Source organism: Hemicordylus capensis, chromosome 6 (assembly GCF_027244095.1).
Source record: "Hemicordylus capensis ecotype Gifberg chromosome 6, rHemCap1.1.pri, whole genome shotgun sequence".
Lineage (NCBI taxonomy): Eukaryota > Metazoa > Chordata > Lepidosauria > Squamata > Cordylidae > Hemicordylus > Hemicordylus capensis.
The window spans coordinates 114576578-114600554 of record NC_069662.1 but is presented as its reverse complement, the minus strand read 5'-3'; the positions used below and the strand labels follow the sequence as shown (position 1 = coordinate 114600554).

General features: G+C 41.6%; 1 protein-coding gene across 8 annotated transcripts in view; it reads right to left on the bottom strand.

The window, feature by feature from the left end:
• Positions 1-23977, bottom strand: part of COLQ (collagen like tail subunit of asymmetric acetylcholinesterase) — a 74379-nt gene that overhangs the window by 17524 nt on the left and 32878 nt on the right. For all 8 annotated transcript variants that reach the window (XM_053266132.1, XM_053266125.1, XM_053266128.1 and 5 more), the window contains exons 5-11: positions 23558-23584; positions 21006-21077; positions 20178-20240; positions 15794-15820; positions 12091-12135; positions 9766-9801; positions 5107-5187 (exon numbers count right to left, since the gene is read on the bottom strand). In XM_053266132.1, coding sequence (XP_053122107.1) covers positions 5107-5187; positions 9766-9801; positions 12091-12135; positions 15794-15820; positions 20178-20240; positions 21006-21077; positions 23558-23584 — 351 coding nt within the window. The remainder of the gene's footprint in view (positions 1-5106; positions 5188-9765; positions 9802-12090; positions 12136-15793; positions 15821-20177; positions 20241-21005; positions 21078-23557; positions 23585-23977) is intronic.

The following is a 23977-nucleotide window of genomic DNA, read 5'->3' as shown; positions in this document are numbered from 1 at the left end:
ATCTGAGGAAATGTACTATTGTAATATATGCCACTTGAGGCAACATATTACCACACCAACTCCTGGTTAGGTTTACTTATGTGTAGGTGCACCAGTTTGTCATCTGAAGCAGAGGTTATTCATACCCACCCATCCACCCCAATATCTGTTCTCACAGCAATATCAATATTTTGGCCAGTGGAAGGTTTTTGAAATGGTAATAAACCACCACAATGATGGTGAGCAGACTATTATAGTGCAGAAATGTGGAGGGAACACACTGCTAAGACTTGCTGTTTAATGCGGTTAGTTCAACGTAGTAACTATGATTGATAGTAGAAGGCATTGCTTGTTTCTTTTCACATAACTCCTACAGCAACAAAACACTGCATCAGTACAAGCACCATTTTTGCAAGCTGTGTTTTGATAGTCTGCAATATTCAGAGTAACAGAAGACCAGTTCTTTAGAGCACTGGAATTAAGTGGTGGGTGGTGAAGATCTAAAAGTGGATTGTGGACCAACCTATAGAAGGTCACATCCACAATCTCTATTTTCTTTTGTTGGCTTTTAAACAATTGTTAGAGTGAAATGAGGCAAAGAAGATAGCAAGCAGAAAGATGAAAAACAGAGTCAAACAATTTCTGCCCCACCTTCCCACTACTTAGCCTTCAAAGCAGCTTATGGCCACTAAAAACAATAAAACCCAAATGCAGTAAATGAATTAAAAACAACAACAGCCAGGTTAAAGAGAGAAGGCATTAAGGGCAATGATCAATAAGGGAAAAGGGTGGGTCTGTGATGGGCAGGAGTGCTCTTAGGAACATAGGAAGCTGCTATATACTGAGTCAGACCTTTGGTTTGTCTAGCTCAGTATTGTCTACGCAGACTGGCAGCAGCTTCTCCAAGGTTGCGGGCAGGAATCTCTCTCAGCCCTATCTTGGAGAAACCAGGGAGGGAACCTGAAACCTTATGCTCTTCCCAGAGCAGTTCCATCTCCTGAGGGGAATATCTTACAGAGCTCACATGTGGTCTCCCATTCAAATGCAACCAGGGTGGACCCTTAGCTAAGGGGACAAGTCAGGGTGGACTGCTTAGCTAAGGGGACAAGTCATGCTTGCTACCACAAGACCAGCTCTTCCATGAGGCAAAGTGAGGCAGTCACCTCAGACAGCAGATTATTGGAGTGCCAGTGAGGCAGCAAGATGGCCTCCTGCTCCCTTTTTTAAAAGAGAGAGAGAGTAGGAGGAGGAAGTGTGCAAGGGATGGGGAGCATTTGGTGCCCTGCCTCAGACACACAGAAGTCTAGAGCTGGCACTGGTGACATGGCCCACTTTCAAATATGTAAAAACGGCCATTTTATACCTGAGAAACACAGGAAGGGATCAGTTTCCTTTGTGTTTCTCTGTGTTTCCATAAGCAACACAGAAAGGAATGTTAGTTATGCTGCCACCCTTTCCTGTTTTACGTATGGATCTGGGTCTGTAAAGAGCATCTTTGTAATCGACTATCAATAAAATGAACATGGCCAGGTGGAAGATGTGCAAGAGATCATGCAACTCAGCCAACAAACCAGGTCTTTTCTAACACACTGAGAGGCTATTCACACAATGGGAGAAAATCGGGCTAGTGGAGGCTAGCCCGATTTTCTCCCATCGTGTGAGCCACCAGGCTCGGCTGCAAGCCCGGTGGTTCGCAAGCGGGTCACCCGCCTAACTACCCCTGCCCTTAAACCAGGTTTGCAGAGCGAGCGCTCCACAAACCTGGTTTTAAAAATCATGAGTAGCCGCAGCATGGCTCTGTGCCGTGGCTACTCATGAGGAGACCCCCGGAAGGGAAGCAAAAAGCCGCCTCTCGGCTCCGGGGGTCTCGCCAGCATGCCCTGCACACTTGTGCAGGGCATGCTGGAGCTTCTGGGGGCCAATTGGCCCCACTCCCCCCAGCCCCCGCTGGCTCCGTCATGGAGCCGGCAATCATGTGGGCGGGCGATCCAGCCGCCCAGGGCTCCTGCCATGCTTGTGTGCGGGGAGAGCGGGCTTAGCCTGCCCTCACTGCTTAGCTCCCCAAACCGGGTCTCACTGATTGTGAGACCAGGCTCATAGAGTTTATTGAGGAACTGAAAGTGAAGCACACATATGGACTTACATAGCAGGCCAACCCAAAGGCAACAAACTTAACTATTAGTTATTTATAACTATGAGTCCCTTTCCTACAGTAGGGATTATAGCTAAGGGCTAACCATGAGGTAACAGGCTTCAGGGCTCATCCAAAACTTCTGGCAAGCGTATAGCTATAATTGAGCAGATCGGTTCAAAAAACCTGGGGCTCACAGCTCCACCCCTCCCTATTTTTTCATTATTTCCCTCACTCTGAGGGGCTGCCAGGGAGAGGGGCAAACAAGGGCCCCCTCTCCCCTAGCTAAGCCCCTGACTGCTGGCTCCTCTCAGCAGGGGCGTAGCAAGGTTGAAGTGGGCCCAGAGACAAGATTTTAAAATGCCCCCCCCCCCACACACACACTGAAGCTCAGCTCATGAAGTAAAGAAATCTTAAATGAGGCTGAATAGTGGTAACAAAAAGCATAGTAAAAACCTATGTGCCACAATAGAACATCATCCTAAATTATTATTTTTAAGGTTTTGTAAATTGTGGACGATGCAAGTCATTTAATGGTACTAGAAAAAGACATGCTGTTCTGGTAGCTCCAAGTCTTAACACTCACATCAATTTCGGAGGATGTATACAACTGTGAAGGAAGCCCGGGAGGGTGCGCGGCTGGGGGAGTCAGTCCTGTGACTTGCCTCCGGGGGCCCCCCAAGGCAGTGGGCCCCCAGACAACTGTCTCCCCTTGCCCTATTATAGTTATGCCCCTGCCTCTCAGAAAGGCTCAACTATCTCAAAACTGCCAAAATCACCTCAGAAAATTAACTACCAAAAAACCAACCATTTCCCACTCTCCCACCTCGGTGTTCTATTTGGAGGATGGAATGCTTCTCTTAACTGACCACTCTAGTTTGTCCGCTCCTGTTTGAGGTCTTATTGGATCCCTTTTGTTACAGGATTTCATGTAGTAGGTTGGGATTAAGGTAGCCATGGACTGAAGAGGCTAATAACTACTACTAGTTAGTAGCCATGGCAGCCATGGACTGAAGAGGCTAATAACTACTACTAGTTAGTTAGAGTAAAGAGTCCCTTTTTTAACATTCACTCACATGACATTCTACACTGTTAGCAGTTGAATTCTCAAGGCAGGCTACTTCGTGTCAACTGGCATGCCACAAAGGCTAAAAAGAACCCAATGTTTGTTTGTTTGTTTTTTGAAAATTATTTTTATCTCCGCTTGGCACTTGTAAAGTAAGACTTGTAGAAGTGCACAGCCTGTACTGGAGTAACTGAATGGTGAAGCCTGTAAAGACTTTGCATGAACCCGAAGGAGTCAGTGAGGTAACCAAGACAGATCTCAGAATGGAAGTGGAAGTAACACCTTCTTAATTTAGCTGCCACCATTGCTATTTTATATAGGGATGTCAGCTGGCTCTGGACACAGGAAATGACTGAGTAGCTGAAACGTGTCCCCTCTTATTTAACAAAAAGCTATTTAAATTTACATCTCAGATCCTTGCTTTCCCCAGCTCTAATTATAGGCAGTCTCTTAATACAAGGTGTTATACCTTAAGTATATATCTGCAAATGAATCATAAATAATTGAATAGAATGGATATTTGTATTCAGTAAGCCACTTAAACTTATTCAAAGTAGGTTCATGAAGAAAGTTCCCATGCTGGACCCAGCAAAGTGGGGATGGTGTCTATGTGAGTTCTGGGGTTGAAAGCACATGGAATCTTTTTGGTTTAGAAAAATAAGACACGACCTTGTGGAAGCTGCTCTCGCCTCAAGGCCATAGAGTGTGCTTTAGGGATGTGCACAAAACCAGTTGGCCCAGTTTGGTTTGAATCCAAACTGGATTCGAACTGCTCTGGGCATGTTCATTTTGCCCCCTCAAATGGGGGGCCTGGCTCAGCTCGAATCTGAGCCCAGTTCAAGAGTGATGGTGGAGCATAGTCTAAAAGAATGAATTAGTGTTGTTGGCAGCTGCGGCAGCCTGGTGGGGGTGCTGTGGTGGGCAGGGGGGGTTTCCATGGCAGGCTCCCCATCCCCTGACAGCCTTCTCCCAATTCTCTAGGGCTCATTCAGCCCATTTTGACCCTCTGCGTGTGTGCAGCAGCCATATTTTGGGCTGCCACACGTGTGCACCAGCCATTTGTGCTCCTACTGCTCAGAAAAGATTCCTGCAGTTTCTCATTTTCTCAAAAATGGCAGTGGAAATGAGACTACTGGTGAGGAGATCTGTGTGTTGCTGGGTGTCCTGCTAGGCAGAGGGGTGGTGATATTCGCCACTGGTGAGCTGGCTAGTAGATTTGTAGATGTCTGCTGTTTACCGTGTGTGTGTGTGTGTGTGTGTGTGTGTGTGTGTGTGTGTGTGTGTGTGTGTGTAAAAGTAAATATATATAGGCACACAAACCTGCCAAATGAGAACAACTCTTTATTCCTCTGATAAAGTGGACTGTAATCAGTGAAAGTTAGTACCACAATAAGTTGGTTAGTTTTTATGATGCCACAAGGCTATCTTCTTTTTGCTGCAGCAGACTATCATAGCTCAATCCTTACTTATATTATTTGTTTTCCAAATATATTCATTATGCACTATTACCAACCATCATCTGATATTCCTCTATATCAGAGCTTCTCAACGTGTGGGTCCCCAGATGTAATTGGACTTCAACTCCCATAATTCCAAACCAAAGGCCATTGGGGCTGGGGATTATGGGAGTTGAAGTCCAATAACATCTGGGGACCCACACGTTGAGAAACCCTGCTCTATATACATTCTTCAAGACTGAAATACAACATAGATGTGCCTCTAGATGTAACTGAAGCATATTTGAAAACATTCCCATATGCTGTTAATCATTCATTTTATCCCTTTGCATGATATTTCACCCAACAAACAACAAATCTGATCCTTTCCATGTACTGTATTTACCTGGCCAATATATGCCCCCAATATAGAGTCTGAACACAGCACAACCACACACTAGTAAACAACCTAAAAGACATTATAGGATTCCTACTTGTTTGCCTCGCTTTCCTGGTCTTCCAGCAGGTCCTCTGTGCCCTGACACACCCGGTTCCCCCTTTGGACCCATTTCTCCCTTCATGGGGATGGAAAGGAATGAAAAGAACTTTAGTACAAATTATATACACTTGGTTATTCTACTGTCTTATTCATAGCACAGCAGACTACTGTCTTTGTGCTAAAGTGTGATAGTTCTTAAATCCTTGGCTTCTTAATATTAACACTTCCATTTTTAAAAAATCAAAATGAACAAACCAAGTGTGAGGGGGAATTAAACCCATTTAGTAACTGAATTACAGAAACTTGTAATTCTCAACGACTTCTTAGAATGTGTTTTCTCTGCCTTAAATACAGTTTGTTCTCAAGAATATTTTGAGATAACTGCTTCCCACCCACCCAAACAGTTTAGCGATCTTGCGCAATGTGTAGCTCTCAACTACAGTCTGGTAGTAGGGAGCTCAACTGATCCCTAAGCCATCTTTGAAGAGCATTCTCTCCAGCATCCTGTAGTTTTGTGTGATTTCAGGTGCAGAACTCCCAAGAAATAAACCATTCCCTGTCAGCTCCAAGCCTTGCCAAACTTCTGCCCACCCTCCCATCACACTATAGCCCTAGAAGTAGGAGAAGCAACTATTCTATTCTAAGCTGAGCTGGAATCTCCACAGAGACCGGGATCTGGAAGGGATACAGACTGTGGACACCTCCAGGTAGGGATGTACACGGAACTGCGGCGGGGTGGTTTGAAGGCGGCGGGGGTCTCCCTTTAAGAGCAGGGGGAGGGTGCACTTACCCTTCCGGCCACTTTCCCCCTGCCGGCATTGGCTTTTTTAGCCGCCCATCAGGGTGGCAGTGTACCTCCCTGCCGACCTGTTGCCTCCTCTTCCGGATGTGACCGGAAGTTACTGACGCACCTGCACATGCCGGCACAGGTGTGCACATGCATGTGATGTGTGCACACCCATGCCGGCGCATGCAGGCATGTCAGCAACTTCTGGTCATATCCAGAATAGGAAGGCAACGGGGCAGCTGGGAGGTATGCTGCCACCTCGATGGGCTGCTAAAGAAACCAACGCCGGTGGGGGGAAAGCAGCAGGAGAGGTAAGTGCACCCTCGGACTGGTTCGGAAGCCCATAAAGGGCCTCCAACCTGGTTCCGTGCACATCCCTACCTCCAAGTGAAAAGGGGCCAGGCTTTCAGATAGCTATAAGCAAGAAATCAAGAGAGCTGAGTATAACAGCTGCTGGATGTTGCTCCAACAGAAGCTTGGATCTGACTCCAGGGTTTTTATGGCTGATGCCCACATAGAGTGGATTGACCCCACCCTTTCCCTAGAGAAGGCTCTCCTGTTTAAAGGGGCTTTGTCCAATTTTCTAAGTTCTGGCTCTGCCATACTGGCAGACTCCTACTTGGGCTGGTAGGTCCTTGAGAGATTTCTCCAAGTCAAAGGATGAAGTCAGGGTCATGCTCTCAGTTCATGGTGGGGGTGCTTGCTCTGGTTGTCCTGGTTCTTCTGGGAGTCCCAGCAACATGGGATCACCCAGGATCTGAGTTGTTCAGTCTTCCCATCCTGTCTCATCTATCTACTACTTCATCCCCCAATTTGGGCTGTCCCGGATCTGGGGTCATGACACCAATGTGAATTCAACTTGGATTAGTGGTGTGCATAGAACCGTGGAGCTGTGGTTTGACACCAGGGGGTGGCTGTTTAAGGGGAGGGGAGGGTGAACGTACACCCCTCCGCCACTCTTCTCCTGCCAGTGCTCTGTTTTTTGGAAAGTATATGGGGCAGCAGCATACCTCCCTGCCACCCTTTCTCCCATTCACGGCCAGAAGCAGCCGGAAGTAACGTCTGCGCGTGCGCCAACATTGTACACATCACGCATGTCTCACGTGCAATGTGCGACGTACGCATGCACGCCGGGTGCACACACAGACGTTACTTCTGGCTGAGAACGGGAGAAGGGGCAGCAGGGAGGTATACTGTCGCCCCATATATTTTCCAAAAAAGGAGCACCAGTGGGGGAAGAGATGCGGGGGGGGGGGTTAAGTGCACCCTCCCCTGCCCTTAAAAAGCCACCCCCAGCATTGAACCTTCGATTCGGCCTCTATAATGGCCTCCGGACTGGTTCGTGCGCATCCCTAATTTGGATCTCTGCCTAGAATAATGGAATAATCCTTAGAACTAGTGGAAATAACAACATTGACTATATTTGTTCTCATTCCATCCTCTAGCACAGGGGTAGGCAACCTTGGTTCTCCAGCTATTGTTAAACTACAACTCCCATCATCCCCAGTCATAATAAATTGTGGGTGGGGCTGATATAGTTCAGCTGTATCAACCGGGTCCAATTCAAGGTGCTGTTTTTGACCTTTAAAGCCCTTAACGGTTTGGGCCCAGGATACCTGAGGGACTGCCTGCTCCCAAGGGTTTCTGCCTGCTTGACGAGATCATCTGAGGGGGCTCTGCTCCGGGTGCCAACAATGAGGGAGGCTCAGTTGTTGTGCATGCGGGACAGGGCCTTCTCTGTTGCTGCCCCCAGGCTTTGGAATGCTCTCCCAGTGGCCATTCGCTCCTTGGACTCCATCGCAGTTTTTAGAAAGCTAGTTAAATCTTGGCTTTTTATCCAGGCCTTTACATGATTGTTTTATTGCTGCTTCTGTGTGTTTTTATCCATGTATAGTTTTCTGTGTTTGAATATTATTTATTTTAAATCAGATTTGTTTTTATCTTTTTAGCTAAATACTTTTAACTGTCACTTTTATTATATGTGTTTTAACTTTTGTAAACCGCCTTGGGATTGTTTTTAATGAAAGGCAGTATATAAATTTAACAATAAATAAAAAATAAATAAAACTGCTCTAGCAGATGTACCAGCTTTTCTCAGGTACACTATTTAGTAGGCAAAAATAGGGACATCTTGGTAAAGTCACTGAACCACTACTAGGAGGAAGGTCTGATCTGTGCAGTCATGAAACTTCAGGACTATATTATATCTGTGTAATAAAGGACTATAACACTTCAGAAATTCAGAATCATCAAAGAAGTAAATATGCAAAGGTATTGGGGTGCCTATAGGGATTTGTTATATTTCCAGGAAAAGGAATGTAAGTTAAAGAGTTTAACTGAAACGCAGGACTTGGTTAAAGACTGGTTTCAGTTTTATCAGTTAAATGAAATATATAAGAATGACTGTAAAGTTGGATTTGTGAATCAGATTTCAAGTTTTGAGAAGGAATTATGTGAAAATGATGAAAAATTAATTTCTAAAATGTATAAACTGTTACTTCTGGAGGAAACAAGAGAGGAAGTGGTTAAAACGGTTATGATAAAGTGGGCTCAAGATGTGGGGCATAATATAGTAATGGCAGCCTGGGAAAAACTATGGAAAATTGACTTAAAATTTACTGCATGTTATGCTTTAAAAGAAAATTATTATAAAATGATGTATAGATGGTATCTGACACCAAAAAAATTGACATTGATGTATAAAAATGTCTCAAACAAGAGCTGGAAGTGTGGATATTCTGAAGGTACTTTTTTCCACATGTAGTGGACCTGTGGGAAGGCTAAGGCCTATTGGGATATGATATATAATGAGTTAAAGAAAATATTCAAAATGACATTTCCTAAGAAGCCAGAATCCTTCCTGCTGGGAATAACACAAGGACATTTTTAATGTATGCTACTACAGCGGCTAGAATAATATATGCACAGAAATGGAAAAGTAATGAACTGCCTTCAAAAGAAGATTGGTTGATAAAAACTTTGGAATATGCGGAGATGGTGAAACTTACAACACTGATAAGAGATCAAAATTTAGAATGCTTTAAAGAAGATTGGAAACCTTTTTTGTTGTACCTAAAAAATTATTTTCCTACTATGGATCTTACAGCAGGATTTGAAATTTAGAAGAAGAAAAAAAGGGGGGAAATAATGCAGGTTGGGTAGATTAATTGTTTTTTTCAAGGTTTAAATTTGTGTTTTGTACTTTTATTATAGCAAGGGTAAATTTTATAGTTGGATGTCTCACGAAGAGAGGTGAGTGGGAAGTCCATTTTTGTCTATTATGTTTGTTATGATTACTATTGTTAAAACCAATAAAAATTGAATTTGTAAAAAAAAAAAAAAAATTCAGAATCATCACGGCAAAACCCACCTAGAACTTGCCATTGCAAGGCCCAGTAAAATTAACAGGAATTGCATACAGACTCACACATATTTAAGTGGACATGTGCAGGAGAATCTCCCAACTGGTTATATTTCTAGGACTTTTTTACACCATGAGTAAGGATGTATTCCCTCATCACTTTTTTCACCATGAGTCATCTGAAGAACAGCAATTGCAAAAACACCCTTCATTGGTTTGGCAGAACCATTTTTGAAGCTTCCTTAGCTTAGTTCAGCATGCATGGAGTTAAAATGTGTACCAGATAAAAATCAACAGGGAACTCCACAAGGGGGGCTGCAAAATGTTACCTTGCAGCGTGGTAAAGAGTCATGGGAATCCACTACAAGATACAGCAGTCCTGATTCATTACACCCACTGACAAAAGAAATTTCATTTTATGAGTCTGAGAGACTTCTGAAATATTAAAGTCAATATTTGCCAATTATGTGAAGAGTTTGAGAATTTCATGCATTTTATGTACCTACCTTCTGCCCCAGCATTCCAGGGAAGCCTATGTATCCCTGCAAGGAAATTTTTGAGGAGAAAACATAAAATACCCTTTTATGAAGTTTTGAATTCCGTATAGACATGATATCAAACAGTCAAAGAGGCTATTCTCATGACCCACAGAAACTGGGCTAAGGTAGCCTAGCCCAGTTTCTGTGGGTCATGTGATGCAAAGGGAGCCACAAGTAATTGCCCTACCTTAAATGAGGTTAGCAGAGCGTGTACTCTGCTAACTCTGTTTACCTGATTGTGTGTCGGCGCAGCATGGCTCCATGCTGACTCACAAGGAGATCCACAGTGGGGAGGCAATAATGAACCTCCCAGCATTGGGGGGCTCCTCAGAATGCCCCGTGCACTCACGTGGGGCATTCTGGGACTTCTAGAGGAAGGAGGCCCCAACCAGCTCGGTGATGAAGCCGGTAATTGTGTGGGCAGCAATCTGGACCTAATTGTGTGGGTGGTATTCATGTGGGCGGCCAATCCCAGGGCTAGCTGCCTGATCATCTGAGGAGAGAGTGGGTCAAGCCCGCTCTCCCTGTGAAACCCCTTACGGCTCTCCACACTGCTCTTGTGGAAAGCCTCATTGTTTCATTCAGTTTAAAGAAAGTAGCCAATACTTTCTCAATACAGTGATGATGTTCATTATGATAATCCATATCATAATTTGAAAACAAAATGTCACGGACTATAGTTTTAAAATCTTCAAATAAATAGATTGTGTTATTTTACTAGTAACAAAAACTTGAATGCGGTTTTAATGCTGCATACCTATTAGGTTTTAATCAGTTGTTTACTCATAATCTCCATCTACATGCTGCTGCCTGCCTATCATACTTTCCCTTCTGGTGTTGCCTCAGTAACTATCCATCCAGGGAACCTGGCCTGTGTGACTCTAGTATAGCGTGGCAATGCTTGAATGAGGATCTTGGGCCTTTAAGATTCATGCTCCAGGGTCCAGGAGACATTCTGCAGATGCAGCCTTTTTGCAGTGCAGCAACTAGCAATGTGATGGGGGAAGATCAACTGCACCATTTGTTTTCTGCCTTAGAGCTCATAAAGGAAGGGGCTCCTTGTCCAAGATGAAACTTGGCAATTTCACAAATCCAGCACTGATACAAACAATAGTGCGCTGTATAGAACTGATGTTCACGGTGTCCAAACAGAGGATATGAGCTGACAAACCGCACAAAATACTGCCTGCCTTGTACCAGAATGTACACACAGTTATGCAAGAGTGCTCTTGTGCTAATGTAGGAACTTGTGTGACTGCAGTTGTGTGATCAATGGTCACTATTTCCAATGACCTCTATTGTGCAACTGCATTTGCACAAGAGTGCTCAAGGCAGACAAAACATAGTGCAGTATGTCAATCAGGATTCTTTACCCATTGGACCAAAGTTAAAACAAATCTGATGGATCTTCATTTAGTTGATATCTCCCACAAAAGATCATTTCCAGCAAAGCAATTGTAAAATTTGAACTGCAGTTGATATTAGCTGTGTTCATAAGCTTGACAGATTTAAAAACAGGTTTGTGGGCAATTTCAGTTTTCCCTGACCAGAGTTTTCTGGTGTTTGTTTTAATGCTGTGTCTCTGGTATTGTTACATTCTCTTCTTGCCTCTCTTATTCATTTAGAATAGGGATTCTCAATGTTTGGTCCCCAGATGTTATTGGACTTCAACTTCCATAATCCCCAACCAAAGGCCACTGGGGCTGGGGATGATGGGAGTTGAAGTCCAATAACATCTGGGGACCCAACGTTGAAAATCCCTGATTTAGAACATTTATATATCATCTTTCACTATCAAGCCTTCAAAATGGCTTACAAACTTTAAAACAAATAACCATAAAATCCAATACATTACCTAATTATTTGGATGTTTTAACCTAACTTCTCTCTAAATCCTCAGATCCCATAAATAAATTGAAAACAGTATGATGCTAAAGCAATTTAGATCTAATGAGGAACATCATCCATAATGTTGTTCTAAATTTGTGTGCCTATAGGAGGAAAAAATCTTGGAGATTATAAATTATCTTCCTCATTTTGATTTAAATTCTTTGAGTATCATGCTACTTTTAAGAAATAAAATTGAATCTTAAAAATAATATGATACGAAAGGTACTAGATCAAAATGAGGAACAGAGTCTATAATCCCATTTTCAAAATGTGTGTGCCTATCTCAGGGGAGATGTGTGTTATATACAATTCCAGAAACCTATAGCACAATATTCATGCTATTAATGCAGCAACAGATTAAACAATGTTGAGAACCACTCAGATACTCTATTAAAATTTTACCTTGTCACCTTTGCTACCTTTTTCACCCCTCGGTCCTTGAGTTCCCTGTGAAAAATTATATTAGAGGTAAAGGGTCTGTGTGTGCATATTATTTCAGAAGTGATTTTTTTCTAGTCCTGAATGCAGAATTAAACACAAAAGCCTAGCTATAGGACATTTTTTAGGCTACTGAGCAATGAGATTCTTGATCCTCCACAATTACCAGAGAAAGCGTCGAAAAATCCCAAACAATCCAATGAACAGAATGACTAGTCAGTTGTATATCTCTAATACATTGGTCTTAAACCAGTGACTTGTGGGGCTGAATCACACCCTGGATCAGCTCCCCTCTAAGTCACATTAAATTCCTTCTCATTGAATTCTCTTCAGCTGCCAGTATTGACAATTTTGTTTGTGTTACTTCTCCTTGATATTTTTCCCTCATGTTCATTGTCCACGGTTTAGTTCAATTTTTATTGTGGTGCATGTCGGCCAAATATTAATTATTTGGCTGATATGCACCACATTAATATTGTTTTAATGGTTTTAATGCTGTTTTAAAACATCATTTAATTTTTTAAAAATTTTTGCAATGTTTTAAACTTTTTCTTTTTGTTTTAACTAATGTTTTACTTTTTGTTCTTATTTTGTTGTAAACCGCTCAGAGACGTAAGTTTTGGGCGGTATAAAATTATGTTAAATAAATTAAATAAAATAAATTATAAATGCTCTTTATATCTTTTCATTAATGGCCTTCTTGTTTCCCCAATATAAAATGCTGCATATTCCACACATTCTATCTTATACACTGTCCCCTTCACCTTACATCACTCCTCATCCTCCTCACAGACCGAACAATTCTTACCCTTACATTTATTATCATATTAGTAGGGATTTAACTAGGTGCTGTTTCAATGTCTTAGATGCTGTGCATACAACATTAACTTCATGTCTATTCAGCCTATGAAATTTTTAAAACTGGCAATCTTTTTTCAAATTTTACCCTCCTATTCCTACACAATGGAAGTGTATACCCACTGATCTGAATCAACTCTTCAGCCTTTGTCTCAATATGCTAGAGAAAAGGCGGAAGAGTTTTCCTAGGTGATGAAATGGAATTTAATGAGACGTAGGATTAAAGAAGCAATGTTTGTAGAGCACTTGCAACCCAATATTAATGTAAAGGAAGAGATGAAAGAAGTCACGAAATATATTCACTGAAAGGGTTAAAAGGTTTGCTCATTTTCCCTTTTCTTCTCTCCTTTCTCAATTGTTTCTGCTTTCAGTTTGGCTATTCTGTTTAAGGCTTGAAGCGTGACCAACTGGTAAGCTGAAAAGAGCTGATGATGGTGTTTTACAACAAAACATTTGCTTTGCTTACATGTCTGTAAATAATAAGTTTATTTTAACATCCTGTTTTTGTACATTAAAGAGGTTGTTTTGTAACTTTTGTGAAATACAAAATAAGAAATAATTATCTGTGGCAATTAACCTGTGATTGCTGATTAACATATATAAGCCATCATTTGGTGCTAAAGTCAATACATGATGGATAAACATTATTTATATATTTATTTATTTGGCAAATACACAAATAAATAAGAAAGAAAGAAAGTAAATAAATAAATATTTGCCATATTTATTTATATGGCAAAGAGGCACCTTTTAATGTGGTGATTCTCTTTATTTAGCAGGGGGAGAGTAACTGGCCCTATCCACCCCCAGCACAGGACCTCCAGTGACTGTTGCTGGTGTCTATCTCATGCTTCTTTTTAGATTGTGAGCCCTTTGAGGACAGGGAGCCATCTTATTTATTTATTATTTCTCTGTGTAAACCACCCAGAGCCATTTTTGGAAGGGCAGTATAGAAATCAAATGAATAAAATAAATAGAATAATAAATTTTATTTATATCCCACCCTTCCAAAAATGGCTCGTTTTTTTAATGAACTGCCCTTAGTAACATGCTCAAGATAGTCTGTGCTAGAGTCTGTTTACTCTCATCTCCGTGGTCCCTATCCACAGAAAATCGCAAGATTTATTTTCCATTAAGTATGACTTTGAATATTTTTTCTTTCTTTCTTTTTAATTTTTATCTACCCAAATCCTATCATGTTTACCATCTATGAAACATCATACTACTAGTTCACTAGTTTTAGTAGCAAACTACTAATAGTAGTTAGTAGTTTTCTATTAACACTTCAAATACATAGTATTGGTTTTAACTAGTGCAATTAGTGAGGCACTTTTTGCAGTGCTAGTAGAAGTACATTTGTTTAACAACAAAACATTCAAGGCACAACATTTGATTACGGGTGCAGAATCCATGTTTAGAGGAGTCCGATAGAACTCAAGAGAGCCCCATTTTCCTCTTCCCTTGCTTCAAAATGCACACATGGCTACATGCACAGGGGACCAGTGTAAAGATTGGGAAGACAACATCATTCTTCTCTCTCCATCCAACTCCAACCCTCTGTTTCATACAAGTTCTTTGAGCAAGAGGAATTTTCATGATGGCACACAGAGGAAGGCGAGTGTGGGATATGTGAGGCATGCACTGAATCTCTGCAGTTGCCCTCATGTACCTGCATATATGCCATGTTGACAGGGCTCTCTTGTGCCCTTTGCAATTCCTCCACACATGGGCACTGTGTTGGATATGGAGTTCCAGTGCATCAACCTTTTGCACCAGCTATCAGAAATGGCTTGACTAGCAAGCCAGAGATTGCTGGTTCGAATCCTCACTGGTATGTTTCCCAGACTATGGGAAACACCTATATCAGGAGAGGTGAGCTGGTCTTGTGGTGGCAAGCATGACTTGTCCCCATAGCTAAGCAGGGTCTGCCCTGGTTGCATCTGAATGGGAGACTTGATGTGTGAGCACTGCAAGATATTCCCCGCAGGGGATGAAGCCGCTCTGGGAAGAGCAGAAGGTTTCAAGTTCCCTCCCTGGCTTCTCCAAGATAGGGCTGAGAGAGATTCCTGCCTGCAACCTTGGAGAAGCCGCTGCCAGTCTGTGAAGACAATACTGAGCTAGATAGATCAATGGTCTGACTCAGTAGATGGCAGCTTCCTATGTTCCTATGTTCCAGGCAGCAATGATATAGGAAAATGCTGAAAGGCATCATCTCATACTGCATGGGAGATGGCAATGATGAACCCCTCTTGTATTCTGTGGGCTCTGTGGTCGCCAGGAGTCGACACCGACTCGGCGGCACACTTTACCTTTATCCTAATGACCACTAGAGGCATTGGGAGTAGAGGTAGTTAGTGAGGGTCTCCTTACCTGTCCCTGCTTGCCTCTACTCGATGACCCCTGCTTTGACTCCTCAGGTGCTTCCTGTAGTGAGTCATTCCTCTTTCCTCCTAGAAAGAAGATGGAAACATCTGTCTCTCTCCCTACCTATTCATTATGTAGCTGATAGATAGGATAGGTCTTTCCTATCTCAAATGTTCTTCACCAATAAATCAATTTGGTTTAGACTCTACATTGATCTCCATGAGTGTTACTCTAAATAGCTCCAACAACTAAACTCTGCATTCTGTAACTGGAGTGATATCTTCCTTGGTGCTTTGCTAAAATAATCACAAACCCCAACACACTGTGCCTGTGTTCAGCTAGATCAGAACCTGACATTAAAGCATCATATCTTTCATCTGAGTAACACAGATCACAGTGTTTGCTAGTACTGGGGAAATGAGGTCTTTTTCTTTGCTTTACTAACCTTTTCTCCTCTGCTTCCAGGGTAACCCTAGAACAAGGACAGTTATTTTAATGTTTGCTATTAGTTAAATCATATTAACATCCAGACTTTAAAATCAGGTTGGAAAAGTCATTCAAAATAAGTTGCATCAATACTTTCCTTTGCAGCCTTAGAAAGACATCATAAATAGGGAGGGAGGTAAAGTAACATACCTCCACCCATAAGCCAGCATAAAGGGGGAAACACAAATAAGTTATAGCAGACATATGTCTGAAACTGCTTTAGAACATTTTTTAAAAAATCAAACCAGAAAACAAATGAAATAACCACTACAGGTGGCCCTCGTTATCCACAGTTTTTGGCACTTGTGGTTCCATGTATCTGCAGTCAGGCACTATATATCCGACCTGGTTATCCGTGGTACGTGGCTTCACATATCTGCAGTTTGGGGCAGTGCAGTTCTGTCCTTACATGGTCCTGCTCTTGCTCATGTTCATGAGTTGTGAGAGGAGTTTGGAGGAGGACAGTGGAGTGCTTTGGTCTACATGTTTAGATTTTTTTTGTGCTTCTAAAAGCCATTTTGGGTAGCATCTGGCAGCATGTGGGAGCTATTGGGAGCCTTTATGAGTCAAAAGCTTTTGGAGGCTTTTTGGAGCCATTTCTGTGGAACCTTTGAAAGCTTTTGGGAGCCCTTTTTGAGCCATTCCTATGGAGCTTCTTGGAGCCATTTTCTGGAGCCCCCTACAGCATTGTGCTACCCTCGTGAGATGCTAATTATCACTTTTATAAATGTAGTTTTAATTTTGATGAAAATTTATTTTTTAATTAAAAATTCAAATGAAAAATTTTCATGTTATTAATTACAGTACTCTTTTTAAAATTTAAATTGCAATTAAAATCCAACTTAAAAGTTGATTTTTAATTATCCATTGAAAATTGATTCCTTGATTCTCACACACTCTTCTGTGTGAGAGGATTGTGTGAGAATCTCTGAATGTATTTGAATTGGATTTAATTTTGTGCTGCCTCTTTGACCAACCTACCAACCAATCAGGCCAAGGGGCTTGTGTTGCTAAGTGATGGACTTCAATAGGGTAGTGAGGAAACCCCACTGTTATGATTATGCATTACTGGAGAAACTGGGGAGCATTGCTGGAGGAGCTGGAGAGTGGGAGAGCTGAGGTGGCCAAGGTACAGTGCTGTGCTCCATTCTTATTTCTGCTTTTATCCTGTCTTTTCCGTGACTCTTTCAGTCATTTTCCTGGACTCTAGAACCTAACCCCCCAATTCCCATTGACTTAAGGTTTCATTAACCATGGTATTGTTAGCTGTGGCTGTATGCCAGAATGGAACCCCCACGAATAATGAGGGCCACCTGTATAAATAATGTTGATGTTGTTGACCTTCTAAAGCTGTCTCTATGATAAATCACCTTAAGCAATTTTCCTCAGATGTTTTTCCTTATCTAGAAAATAAAAGCCTAATATTTATTTCCATTGGGCTTCCAATTAGATTCCTATATAGCAACTCCTATGAACATGTACAATGTTGTACAAGAAACTATGACTACAAGCACTTATCACAAATACGTCAACATTAAAAAGTGACGCAAGTTGTATTTGTGATCTATGCATGCAAATGATGTTTGAATTAGGATTCTTCTTCTTTTTAAATCCCTGCACAAAATATTCTGGTTTGGTCATGTTATAATCAGATAATATCCAGCTAACAACTGATTATTTGGGTTAAAAAAAAAATTAGGATAATGCAGAGGGATGTCACCCCACTTCTACCATTTGAAATGGTGCTTTCTAGTTCTCCCTCTATCTTTGAACTTTCGATAAGGCAATGAGTGTTTGAGCATTCTGTGCCATCACTTGAGAAGTGTGTCTAAACGGAATCCTATAGTAGGTGTAATAGCCTGTGGTCAGGCTGATAATCTGGCAAAATGCCAAACAAATGTAAAAGCAAATTCCAGCCTACAAGGAAGGGATAACTCACTTGACAAAGCAAATACTATGAATTTGTTTAAGTCCCAGATTCAGTCTCCAGCATTTGGTCTCAGGCAAGGGATCTGAGGATCAAGGTGCAGCTATAACTGAACAAAATGTGACAAATGTACCTGAGCCTTGGCAGGGTGGGTGGGCACTGACTGAGTGACACCTTGTTCTTCAATCTCCCCCTCCTGCCTCCCCAATTCATTGGCATGTTTTTGGCTCCTGACTGGAGCACCCGTCTTGGCTTCAAGTAAAAGCAGTCCTCTCTAAGAGGCATATATGTGAAAAATGTTTCTGAGCCAGGGGAATGCACATACACAAATGTGTAACGTGTCTGAGTTCAGGGGACTGTGTGATATTAATTGCAAAGAGTGAGAGAAATGACATGCTAATAATGTTTTGTTTTTCAATTTTCACCTTGTTCTCATAGTTCTTCTGCAGCAAAGGCACAGGGAAGGGGAAGGGGAAGCGGCAGAAGGGCAGGGCAAGGGGCCACCTTTATTTCTTGTTTCAGGGGCCAATCTAACTTTGCTGTATCCCTGCTGGGAATGGAAAGATTTCTGCCTCAAACTCTGGAGAATTGCTACCAATCAGTGTAGAGCTAGATTGGGCTATTGGTTTGTCTCGGGGCCAATGCAGAACATGACATGGGAAACCAATCAACTGCATCCCCCAAGGTTTTTTTTTTTTTAAATGTAAAAGCAACCAGGGAAGGAATTATGTTTTCAACACTTCCCTGTGCCATTTCCCAATTTAAATCCACCCACTGCCCCTCAAGAGAAAACCTGCAAGTAGCCACATGGTATCCTGTTCACAGATTTCCTTTATCACTAGCTTGGCCCTCAATATAAGCAGGTCCTTAGATCTATACAGAGGATTTAAACTCATTATTGACTATGCTATCCTGCTTATTTCAAAATCAGCACTGTTCAGTTCGGTGGCTTAAGTGATATGTGACAAAACCTCACGGTTTTACCTCTGGCTTCTAGGCAATGTCAGCGAAGATGGGTTCTTACACAATAATCTGTGCTCTGATACAAATATCTGCTTTCAAAATACACATGCTACACATTAGTTGTGAAGGGAACATTGCATGCAATATGTTACTTGCCCCTTTACAATGCAAGTTAGCCGAGATCAGGACAGGGCTGGGTTCTTAGTTAAACGGCATTAATGGTTCAAGCGGTGAACAAAATTTGCTTGAGGCCTTGACAACTGATGCATCATTCACATAATTTATACTTGTGTATCTCTAGCAGTGTATATACCATTGAAGGGGAAGGCACTCTAAGATGACAGAGTAAAGGAAATAATTGTCTGGCCATATCTGATTTCCCAAGTATTAAGACTGCACTGACCAATGATACCATGGGATAGTGCCTGTGAGCAAATGCAATAGCCATATTGTAAGAATACCTCAAACGCCATCATTTGCTGTTCGTAAGATCATCAGGGAGCAGGGGTATGTTGAAAGCATTCACACACTAGGGCAGGCTATAGATCTTGCCTTATGATAATTGTAGGGTCTGACCCACACGGTGTCTTGAGAGGCCCAAAGTCTCGATAAGATAAGAAAGTTGAAGGGCCAACAGCCATTCCAGTTAACATCTTAACAACATGGCACTATATTTCCTACCTGTGGTGAACAGGAAATCTGAGTTGTTTGCCATGAGCACAAGCCACAGTTTTGGACAAGGGTGCTCAACTCACAAGGGAAGTTTCACAGTTTTATGTAAGACGGAGGATTTTCCTCATGATTCCTGTGGTCGTTTCACTGTCAACATGACCCTTCTAGCGAGATGAGGAGAAAACCTCTTCATCCTCCTCAATGGTTGCTGTCATTCCAGAAACCCCTAATTTGAAAAATTAACTTTCTAACTGGACTATCTCCTGCTATACAAAACCATTGCTGGAATGATCATCCAGTTCCCATCAATCTCCATCCCAAGAAAAGTTGTACATAGCAGCAAGAATACACACACACACACACACACACACACACACACACACACACACCCCCCAAGACTAGTAACTAGTAACACTCTCATCTATTATGTGGGAGTGTTGGGATAGGGTGTAATACTTGAATTGATTGATGGAGTTAGTGCAATAGAACTGAGAATATAATCCTGGGGTTTTGAGGCCTTAGTTATATGGATTTTGTTTTTAACTTATTATCTGTTGTCAAAGTGCATTAAGAGAGATGTTGCCCTTTCAGTTTTCTCATTGTAGCCACAGGAAAAGAAAAATATGTCTCTGCAGCTGTTCTCTTTTCCCCATCAAAAAACCCACTCTGCTGTTCAGAACAAGACAACAATATCCACAAGCCCTTTTAAATTGAGGAAACAGCTGAAAGCAGTTGTTAGAAGTCAGTTAGGAATAACATAGCAGCAGCTGAGTTAACAAACCTTGAAGCCCATTGGTCCTCTTGTACCTGGCAATCCTGTCAAACCTAAATCTCCCTTTTCACCCTAGAGGGGTCAATAAAGAGAGTTATTCACTGTGGCCGTGGTCAGTAATAGGAATGATGGACAGCTCTGGTTCTATATGACAGAGGTAAAACATGCAACGCTACTGTGAATCTTCATTATCACCATTCTTTATGCAGTGATATAGTGGGAGCTTACAATACATTCATTTGATTGAAATTAAATTGCAAAGTATTGTTTAATATCCTGTCGTCATCACTTTCAAAGCAACGGACAGGTTTTACCACCTAATTAAGAGCCCTGTTGCAGTAGTCAGTTATTTTAAAATAACTATAGTTTTATTAAAACATTTTTCTGAGGTGGTGATGTCAAAATGAAGGATGCTACAGAGACAAGTGAGAGAGAAAGCAGAACCAATTTCTTCAGCCGCTATGGGGAAGTGAGTGAGGCATCAGACTTGAATGTTTTGTCCCACTCTGATGTGGTCCATTTTCCGATTAGCTTGCGCATCATGCTCTGAAGCAGAGAGGAAGCCTTACTTGTTTTGAGCTTTTCTTGCTCTAGTGTTGTTAAAGGTGCAGCATCCTATGCAGGCACCTGTCCTCAGGCAGCCTATGTTTCTCAAGTGTAAGTCTCCTTCCCCCTTGCACTGAGCTCTAAAAATACTAGGAGAAGATTATCAATTCTAGGGATTTATCATTATGAGCTTATTTTACAGACAATATGCTTGTTCTGATGAGAGCATTTCAACATAATGTGCATAAAAACATTTACCCTATAAAGAAAAACCCAGTGCCTTAAACTTACCCGAGGTCCCATTGGGCCAGGCATTCCAATAGCCCCTGGCATTCCAGGGACACCTGGACGACCGGGTGTGCCCTTCAAAGAAAAGGACAAAAAGAAGTAAAATGAGGAAAAATACAAATTGGGTGCATTGACATTGAGTTGGACATAGTTTTATTATTCAAAAGTGGGAAAGAAAGGCTTGCAAGTAATGAAGTCATTTGAAACTACAAAGCCACCATTCTTTAATCCTGGAAGTTCTTCCTGATCATATGTCGCCAGACCCAATGTGTACTAGCATATGGGACACAATGGTTTCTTGCAAATGATTTATACATAGTGTTGCATTTCTGTGCCATGTTTATGAACCATTAGGGATTTGGAAGAAAGTTGTCATATATGACTTTTGAATTGCACATTGGCTTGTACATTGTTATGCATTAATCCAGTGACATTACTGAGTGAGCATCTTGGATGATATCATGCAGAGTATTCCTCTGACTTCTTTAGAAAGTTAATTCATTTAAATGGAAGCATGCTACTAGAAAAATTAAATATTTGCCATGACATAAAGGAGACATGCTTTTGAAAATATAGTGTAAATAAACCTGTTCCAGATTGTAGAAGACATGCAATTCCAAAGCATTTAAATCTAATAATCAAAGATTTTTTCTATCTTGTACCTTACATGTAGAAGTTTTGTGGGCAGGCTCAGACAGCCCATGGAAAGTAGGAAAAAAGTGATAGTTCCCAGTAAGTGTGCACTACTGCTGCTCACCAGTACTTCCACCCACTTCCATGTTGTTTGAAGCTGGAAACATGGGCTGGATAATTTTATTTATTTAAAATATTTATACCCCGCCCCTCCAGTACAAGATTGCTCAGGGCGGCTCACAATAAAATAGATACAATATATACTTAAAGTAATAAAATTAACCAAACTGAGTAAACAAACAAATCAGGTTAAAAACCACAATCAGTATTAAGTTCAAATTAAAAGTTATTTTAAAAGCTAAAAACTGAAAATTATAAAAACTAAAAACTAAATAACCTACCAGATATAACCAGGATGGAGCATTAAAAAACCTCCTTAAAAAGGTGTGTCTTTAGTTGTTGTTTTTTTAAAAACACTGAGGGAGGGAGCATGGCAAAGCTCTTCAGGGAGGGCATTCCAAAGCTGAGGGACCAGAGGCGTATCTAGGGAAAATAGCGCCTAGGACAAGCACTGAAATAGTGCCCCTGTCCAAATTTCTGACATCCATCTTTCAGATAACTTTACCATAATATCAGCTGAAAAATAGAAGTCAAGCTCGTTAATCTTTTAATAGTTCAAAAACTATATAGCAGTGGACGTAGCCAGACAAAAAATTGCTGGAAAACTACAAATTTCAGTATGCTGGGGCTCATGAAATACCCAAATACTATGTGGAGGTGTACTTGGAAAACTAAACAGAAGTGCCTGTCTAATTCTCTACTATGCATTGTAGCATCACTATTACATAAGTTATAAAAATAAATGGAGAATTGGACTTTTCCCAGATACTCTGAAAATAATTAAAGGATAAGCAGAGTAAACTGTGTCACTGCTTGGAATATATTCTCGTATTTCAGAAATCAGTTAAAATGAGAGAAAGAGAGCAAGAAACTCCCAGGGGTCTTAATACTAAGGATTTCACACTGATTCAAAGACAAACTCGCCATTAACAGCCATATTATTAAGACATCACATTTAACTCACTTATCACAAGAAGCAAAGTAAGAGCAAATGAATACAAGCCGAGCTCATAAGCTTCAGCTCAGTATTCATAAGCCCTGATTCTCTGTACATGGTGCCAAACTGAATATGTGTACAGTGACATATTAAATAAAATAAAACTACCTGTAGCCCCTTCAGGGGGCTTCCTAAAGGCTGGGGGGGGTGTTTCTGCAAATGTTCCCCTCCCCCCCCACTGGCCTCTAAGGCCTCACAGAGGCCATTTGAGCATGCATGGTGGCCATTTTGTTTTCAACGGCCATTTTTAAAAAAAGGCCCCCCTTCAAGTGGCGCCCAGGGCACGTGCCCTGCCTGCCCTATCCTAGATACGCCCCTGTGAGGGACTTGGCTTTGTAATGCATGGTCTCTCCATCAGCCTGACATTTGTAACCAACATTTGAAGTTGGCTTGAGAATGTCAGGAGGTGGAGGGATACCAACATTACCCACCCAACATTTCTGGCTTCATATGATACAGAAGTGGGTGGAAGTACTGGTGAGTGGCAGGCATATTCACTCACTGGGAACTAACACTACATTTCTACATATTTCCCATGGGTTTTCTGAACCTGCCCTATGTCACTTGGCCTCTGTGCTGATCAAGTTGCCTGCTTATGATAGAGTGTCATATCACCTCATTCATTTTCACACTAGCTGCTGTGGACTATTATGGAAATTCAATCAACAGAATTATGATAAGACACTTTTTTAAAGCTCTTAACTATAGCTGTAATCTAGGTGACCATATACTAGGTAACAGAATTCCAAGCAACTGTTACATGTCAGCACAGGTTGTAATGGGTTTTATTCCATTTGTCTCATACCTTTCTTCCTGGTCTGCCAATCTCCCCCTGACAGAGAAAATAATATATCAGTTAGACACAGTATCAAACTGCAACAGTTTTTTGGGGGGGAATTGTTTTTAAAGAGGAAATTGCACCACAAGGAGCTTTTCCAAATGGTGATTTAACACAGTTTTGCTACACTTAGGCTGAGGGGGAGTTCATACAAGGGAACCATTACAGCAATGTCAGGACGGTGACAGAAGGTGCTGTTCGTGCAGCCAATCGTGGTGTTCAGCTTTCCCCCTGAAGATTCGCAGTTACTGCACATTCTATGCTTCCTTGCTTGAAATGGCTTAACTGGCATTTCCTGCCGCAGTAAAGCCACCTATCTGGGAAAGCTCAAGGTAACATTTCCTTGACATTCTCCCAAGATTACGTGTTCTTACAAGTAGGCCTGTT